This window comes from Poromitra crassiceps (genome assembly GCF_964638095.1).
Source record: "Poromitra crassiceps genome assembly, chromosome: 14".
NCBI lineage: Eukaryota > Metazoa > Chordata > Actinopteri > Beryciformes > Melamphaidae > Poromitra > Poromitra crassiceps.
In genome coordinates, this window is record NC_139633.1 from 27,026,142 (window position 1) to 27,034,557 (window position 8,416).

General features: G+C 43.9%; 1 protein-coding gene across 1 annotated transcript; it reads left to right on the forward strand.

Annotated features, from left to right (window-relative positions):
- Positions 1–4,442: 4,442 nt before the first annotated feature.
- Positions 4,443–7,661, forward strand: LOC310789105 (amine sulfotransferase-like; the record flags this gene model as incomplete). The annotated part of the gene is made up of 6 exons (XM_083650699.1): positions 4,443–4,599; positions 4,972–5,180; positions 5,806–5,932; positions 6,027–6,121; positions 6,749–6,923; positions 7,546–7,661. The coding sequence occupies 6 exons, from the start codon at positions 4,443–4,445 to the stop codon at positions 7,659–7,661; spliced, it is 879 nt and encodes a 292-aa protein (XP_083506825.1).
- Between the last annotated feature and the right edge of the window lie 755 nt (positions 7,662–8,416).

Genomic DNA, 8,416 nt, shown 5'->3' on the forward strand with positions numbered 1-8,416 from the left:
TTATCAATGTCACTTTTTTCGACTGCAAAAAATAAGCTGTGTGCGTTGGGAGCATAGTTGGCCTGGCCATCGGGATGCACCGGGACAAATCCTGGTGGGCCGATGGGCTGGTGCGGAGTATCCACACCGCGGGCTGGTTGAGGTGGGCTGGTCTGGGTAGAAAAGTCCAGGGCCGTTTTTTAGTCCCAGTCCGACCCTGCGCCAAACCCTCCACTTTGGAAAACGCAATTAATCTCGCCTCGGAACTTGAGCTTATAAGGATAGCCTAGGAACACACCCGCTTTGACCCCGACACAAAAGTGCGCAGTGTTGTGGCAACACCCCCAAATGAAAAACAGATGGAGCTGCTTTTGGGAGTAGGCCTACTGTAGAGTCGAGGGGCTGCGTCAACATGTGAAAGCATTACAGAGCACTATGCAGTCCACATGCACATGCAGCTCCCCGTACACAGAGCAGCTGGGGATCCAACCAGGATCCAGAGGTGTGTCTGGAGTGTGTCAACAAGGCAGAGTATGTGCAATTAGAAGACGAATATTTGAAATAGTAAAAACAAGATGCCATACCATCCTGAACACGTCCGATCTGATGTGTGGTCCCTTAGTGTGGTGTTACCAGAGGTATCACTGTGTGGTATGGTGTTACCAGAGGTATCACTGTCTGGTATGTTGTTACCAGAGGTATCACTGTGTGGTATGGTGTTACCAGAGGTATCACTGTGTGGGTATGGTGTACCAGAGGTATCACTGTGTGGGTATTATGTTACCAGAGGTATCACTGTGTGGTATGGTGTTACCAGAGGTATCACTGTGTGGAATGGTGTTATCAGAGGTATCACTGTGTGGTATGGTGTTACCAGAGGTATCACTGTGTGGTATGGTGTTACCAGAGGTATCACTGTGTGGGTATGCTGTTACCAGAGGTATCACTGTGTGGTATGTTGTTACCAGAGGTATCACTGTGTGGTATGGTGTTACCAGAGGTATCACTGTGTGGGTATGCTGTTACCAGAGGTATCACTGTGTGGTATGGTGTTACCAGAGGTATCACTGTGTGGTATGTTGTTACCAGAGGTATCACTGTGTGGTATGTTGTTACCAGAGGTATCACTGTGTGGTATGTTGTTACCAGAGGTATCACTGTGTGGGTATGCTGTTACCAGAGGTATCACTGTGTGGTATGGTGTTACCAGAGGTATCACTGTGTGGCATGGTGTTACCAGAGGTATCACTGTGTGGGTATGCTGTTACCAGAGGTATCACTGTGTGGTATGGTGTTACCAGAGGTATCACTGTGTGGTATGTTGTTACCAGAGGTATCACTGTGTGGTATGTTGTTACCAGAGGTATCACTGTGTGGGTATGGTGTTACCAGAGGTATCACTGTGTGGGTATGTTGTTACCAGAGGTATCACTGTGTGGGTATGGTGTTACCAGAGGTATCACTGTCTGGTATGTTGTTACCAGAGGTATCACTGTGTGGGTATGGTGTTACCAGAGGTATCACTGTCTGGTATGGTGTTACCAGAGGTATCACTGTGTGGGTATGGTGTTACCAGAGGTATCACTGTTTGGTATGTATGTTGTTACCAGAGGTATCACTGTGTGGTATGTTGTTACCAGAGGTATCACTGTCTGGTATGGTGTTACCAGAGGCATCACTGTGTGGTATGGTGTTACCAGAGATATAACTGTGTGGGATGGTAACACCACACTAAGGGAGAGGAAGACCAGAGGACCATTGAAACAGCAGGATCATTGGAACACAGCTCCAGAGAGAACAAACAGGAGGCGCTTTCACAACAGTTTCTTCCCAGCGGCTATTAGATTAGGCTATTTGACTAGGCTTGCAGGCATATCTCAAGCATTACATCTGTGTACCAAAGCTTATTTTTTCAGGGTAATTTGTCCGAAAAACAAAGTCAACAGTCAACAAATTCCATAATGCTGCCATACCGGTCGCACTAACTTATTAACTGTCACTAAATTATCAACTGTCAGTCCTACTCAGTGTTACCGGTGCCAGAGAAAAGACAGCAGCTGTTACTGTACATCCTCCAAGTGTTTCCTCGGACATTTTCACCTGGTTGTAAGTAGAAGAACATTTTATACTACACAACTTTATCATGGTTGAGGGCTTTGACCGTGGGAGCGACATTGTCAGGAATCTTGTGCTCGAGGTAGGGACACCCGAGGTGAAAACTCTATTTTCCGAGGCTCTTGTTGGCTACATCCTTGAATCTCTGAATTTCTCTGAACTCATCATTTGTCTGAACTCATCTCTCTACCAACCAACATCAGTCATCATCTTTTCTTTATCTCTGGAAAAACATGATCACAATGTTGGAATAATTTGGAATCATTGATATCTGAATTCTTTCTTTTAACCCAGAGGGACCCAAATTCTTTCCTATGGGGCCAAAAATTAATCTGGATGTTATGTGAAATTACACGACATTCAAATGCATTATTAATTTATAGCCAATTTACATTCTAAATCTAAAATACATTCTCAAAATAATAAAAGCGTTATTAGAACTTTTATTAAAAGCTTTTATTAGAGGTTGATTTAGAGTTGATTGGTGGGGAAAAGCTTAAAGATTTTCAAAGGGAAAGACACCTTTCTGTAGCCTGGTAAACCAGCCGGTCACGTGAACTCTGACAGACAACTCCTTCAGCCAATCAGCGTTGGATCCAGTCAAACCCAAATCCACTCGGGAGAATGGCAAAAACATATTTTCTGCCGAGGAACTCCGCTGTTGTGGCGATACTCCTGTAATGTTGTTGTTATTGAGTCTATTTCTGCAATAACGGTGTCATGCCGAGTTTTGCACCCCCGCCATATTTTGGGGCTGTTTTAACAGGGATGCAAATCTCGGCAGGTACAAACCGCCGAGATGTGCACCCCCCTCCATATAGCCAGGAGAGATCCCCAGGTCTCGAGGTCATCTGTACCCGGATTTTAAGCACCAAAGTCGGCTTCCATGAGCCAGAAGAGAGCCCCAAGCATGGAAGTCACCTCCACGCGGATCTAATGCATCAAAGTCGGTCTCCATGAGCCAGGACAGACCCCCTGGCTTGGAGATCACGTCTACCGACAATTATATCATTTTTAAACAGTTAAGTTTCCGTATAAATCATTGCAATATGCTCCCGGAAGGTGGGGATGCAATTCTCGGCAGGGGTGCAACAGCACAGGCAGGGAGGGGGCCATTATTGTTTTGTTAGTGCAGTGCTAGTGGCGTTCTTGATTGGCCAACTTGCGCTGTCAATCACAGGGCACTGAGCGCAGTCGCTGATTGGCTCATCCGCTTTGCAGCTTCTGCTTAACACCCTCCCAGGCCTTGGGGCCAGACTGTCTCGCAGAACCAAATGAAATGTGAGTTCAGGTGACGGGCTGGTTTACCAGCAGGCTAACCTTTCTGACCAAAAGTGCATTCAACGTAGCCCTACCCATAGAACCCATTCTCATTCAGATAACAAGGTAAGTGGTCAAGGGACCCCTTTGAAAATGGCCATGCCAATTCTTCCCTCGCCAAGATTTTGAGCATTATTTAGCCCTGTTCCAGACATGCTAGATTGACATGGTTGGTCTCAATCAATTCCTCCAGGTCTTCTAGTTTCATGTGGTATGAGGAGCATCACGCTATCTTTAAAAAATGAGCACGCTAGAGCCTCTGAAGGACAGTAATATCAGCTGCAGATTTTTATGTATTTATATTATATACTGTATGTATTTATTTATGTATTTATTTATTTATTTTGGTCAAAATCCATGGTGGGACAAAACAAATGGGGGGGGCGGGCCAAAGTTGGCCCCAAATTGGTCAGCCATGTTGTAAACCCCTAGCCTGGTATCCAGCCCTATATGAATCGCAGTTCTCGTCACTCTTCATTATAGGATTCATTGGGGCTGCTTACCAGGCTACTAAAACTGTGTTTGGAACAATAAAGAGATACACATGAGAATAATAGTAGGCCACATCTACATACAAGTGTCCGCGGCAAATAAGAAAATCGTGATGTCTGCATTTGTAGATGGCTACACGCACAGATTGCTCATATAAGTTTCTCCTTAATGACCCATTTGAGCCTTGGAATAGAATGAGTGCCTATGAAGGTGAGATGTGAGCGAGACTGAGAATAAAAAGGTGGAAGAACTACGTGAAAAGCTGATATTCAGCGATACATGATGTACTGTATATGCAGTCACATGCATGCTTTTTTTATTCTGTCTATTCATAGTATTCTGTTACATCATCACACGGCCATCTTGGTATAGGACAATAACAGCTGATTGTAATCAAGAGGTGATTATAATCAAATGACAAAAACAGCCAATGAGATGCGTGTGTATATATTGGTATTAAATGCATGTGACATCATGGGAATACTATGAATACACCATTGCCTCTGCCCTTCTGTCCAAGGACACAACTCGCCTCTATGGATTCTCTGGACTTGGTGAGCCCTTACCTGTTCAGGTACAAGAAGAGGAACTTCCTTGTCCAGGATACGGCGATGAGGCCCAAGGACATTGACGCTCTCCAGCACGTCGAGATTTGTCCTACTGATGTCTTCCTCATCACTTATCCCAAGTCAGGTGAGGACTTTGCTATGTTAGTCAAAGGCAAATGTTGAAAACAATTAGACGTGTTGTTGGGGTACCCCCAAAACATTGGCTAAATTGCCATTAGCCAGAACACCAATTGTGCCGTGGGCTTCAAAAATATTTGCGCTTGTTCAGCACTGACATAGGCCTACAGTATTTCACATTCACAAATTCAACAACTAATCAGATGTAGAAGATTATAAATCAATGCAGTCACAGACAGAGGACACATAACTATCTATTCAAATATCTGAATCAGACTCAGTTACTCCGGCACTTTATTTTCATTTCCCTTTGCCAAAACTGCTTTTTTATTGCGTTTTTTTTTATTGTATTGTATTGTATTGTATTGTATTCTGGTAGGCACAGCATGGATGCAGCAGATCCTGGTGCAGATCATGGACGCTGCGCACCCTGATCAGGTGGAGGATGCCACCAACAGAATGCGGGTTCCTTGGCTGGAGGAGAGAAGTGCAGACGACCCTCTCCGAGAAAGACCAGACCCGCGTCTCTTTGGCTCTCACCTCCCCCCCGACATGTTGCCCCGTGGAGTGAGGAGCAAGAGAATCAAGGTAGCTCACACTTTTCACTGAAGGGGACTTCAAACTGCCTTCAGCTGACAAATCAAGGGGGAAATGAGCACTTGAAGCACATAAGTTATTTTAGACCAGTGGTTCCCAAACTTAGGGTCGCGACCCTAAGTGGGGTCGCCTGGAATTCAAATAGGGTCGCCTGAAATACCCCCCCCCCCCCCTAACTGAAATCTCTAAGATTTCAGTTTTGTTCTCTTGGGTGACACCTATGGCAGTGGGTGGTAATTGCAGGTGAGATCCAAACCGTAATGTCACATAATGTCACTATATACTGCAAAGGCTTCATCCAAATAGACATAAGCCTCAATCAACATTGTGAGTGACTCTTTTTTTAGATGAAAATCTTTTAGATTATAACTTTAAATCAGGATTCTGAGAATAAAGTCAGAATTCTGAGATTAAAGTCAGAATTCTCAGATTAAAGTCAGAATTCTGCGGGGGAAAAGAAGCATATTATGTGACATCACTGACGATGTCACTGATGATATTTTCGATGGTTTACCGGAATTTGAAATGTCTCGGTTCCCTAGAGTTTTGTGACGTCATCAAATATCATCAGCCCAGTTTCGAGCCAATGCTCTATTATTTTCTTTTTACTATTCAGGTTGTGTATGTGATGAGGAACCCCAAAGATGTCCTGGTGTCCCTCTACCATTTTGCTCAGAGCTGGGAAATGCTGGAGACACCAAAGAGCTTTGAGGATTTCTTTCAGCAGTTCCTGGATGGCGATGGTGGGTGCAAAACAAATGTGCAAAAAATGGATTTTTAGGAGAGGATTTGTCACTTTTGTGTGACTTTTGTGTGACTTATTTCTGTCTCCAACAGTTTACATGGGATCGTGGTTTGATCATGTGAGAGAATATTACGCAGCGAAAGACCAGATGGACGTCCTTTTCTTCCAATATGAGGATATGCTGAAGGTTGTGAATCGTAGTCATTTTTTGGAACAGTGTTTATATGCCCTCTGATTTATCCATGCTATAACATAGTTGGGTATTTCTGTTGCCCTAATGATAATTAATAACCAATTATTATTTAATTATTAAGTATTAATTAATAAACAGTACAGCACAGCTAGGTGTGAATTATGGGAATTATCAATATGGTTGGAGAGAATCTTTGTTGTTGAAACTAACTGTTGTATAACATACAGTACATCACAAAAGAGACATTTCTATTATATCATCGTTATGATACGCTCTGAGCGAAGATCATAATCATGATGTCAGTCTGAGATAATTTCCTTAATGTTTAGAATATCAACCCCCACTCATCAGCTTCTTTGATAGTATATGACACGTATTATTGTAATACTGGAAACTTACCGCTAGGGAGCACTGCAGGGAAATTACTGATTACATCCAGGAGTAAAGGTTACGTTTCTCCATTTAACGGTTGTGTATCGCAGCCCTGGGAGAGACTGCGAAATGCTAGCTGTTTTGTTACTGATGCATAAAATTGCGATTACAAATTTGCAGGTACATGTGTTTCATGTTTAAATGAGCTCAAAATAAGCATAGGCTATTATGTACATTTGTATTTGACAGGACCTAAGAGGGCAAGTTGTGAAGCTCTGTGCGTTTCTGGGAGAAGATTTGACAGATGAGGCCATCGATCAGGTTGTGGAGGCGTCCATCTTCAAAAACATGAAGACAAACCCCAAAGCAAACTACAAAGACTTGCTTGAAACGCACCGCTACAAGAAAGAAACCATGCGCAAAGGTCAGTTTCCATATTCGGTTCACGTCTTCTTATAGCCGTGGCCGGAGGCATTATGTTTTTTGGGTTGTCTGTCCGTCCGTCCGTCCGTACGTCCTATGCTCGTTAACGCGATATCTCAGGAACGCCTTGAGGGAATTTCTTCCAATTTAGCTCAAACATCCACTTGGACTCAAGGATGAAGTCATTAGATTTTGGTAGTCAAAGGTCAAAGGTCAAAGTCACTGTGTGACCGCATGTCCGTCCATAACGTCAAGGAAGTGGGCAGGGCTGGGTGGGGCTAGGGGAAATGGGCCATAGCTAGGGATAGGAAGGTCGTAGACAGTCGGGGTGGGTAGGGGGAGTGGCTATAGGGGGATGTGGGTGGTGGGAGGGGCCGTGGTGAGGGAAGGGGGTGGGGCTGGGTGAAAGGGGCCGTACCTAGGATAGGACGGTCATAAAGAGTCCGATTTCAAGGGATGGGTAGGGGGAGTGGCTCAGGGCATGTGGGTTAGAGGTAGGACCATTTTTCCATGTTGAATATGATTAGCGGTGTTGTTGAGGTACAAACATTCACTAGGCTGTGAATGTGTGTGTGTATGTGTGCGTGTGTATGTGAATGTGTGTGCGTGTGTATTCTGCGCAGGTGTCGCAGGTGACTGGAAGAATTTCTTTACAGTGGCTCAGAATGAGCGTCTTGATCAGGTGTTCAAAGAGAAGATGAACGACCTGCCTCTCACCTTCACCTGGGAGATGAAGTAGCAGCGAGTTGAAGGACTCGACTCCACTTGATAAGCATGTGAGCCTCAACAGAGTTCCTCTGTTAGCCGTGGCTATGACTAGGCTAGCACACAGGATAACAGCCCCTCTCTTTTGACTGTATTTATGCCCTGTCCTCTGTCTTGCAATATAGCACTGTGTCTCTAGCCTAGGTAAACCAAGCCCCCACGTGACCTGCTCTCTCAGTTCCCAGTCACTATCATAGTGACTGAGAACAGGTCTGAGAGCAGGTCACGTGGGGGATGGGTTTACCCAGGCTACTGTGTCTCCACACTATTGCTGATGTTTTCATCCCACGTAATGTCATCTCTGTACTTACTGTACTGTAACCAGTGTTGGGGGTAACTCATTACAAAAGTAACATATTACATCTAATAAATTACTTTTAGCAGTAACTCTGAGTAATATAACTTATCACCTATAGGATTTCAGTAATATTATACCAGTTACTTGGTCAAGTAACGCAAGTTACAAATTAAGTTATTTTTTTTTAAATCAAAGCACAAAAGATAGAATCATTTCCTAATCAAATTGTGTGTGTTTTTATGCAAATAACCACTATAGATGACAATAACAAAGGAAAATTATAACGTTTTCGAATTTTGGACGGTTTACACTCTCTTCAAGACGGTTGCATTTTGTTTCCGGGATGGCGATGTCATTCTGCTACTGCAGTAATTTTGGTGAAAGTAATGCAAAAGTACTGTAAATGAGTTACTCTACACAGACAGTAATAT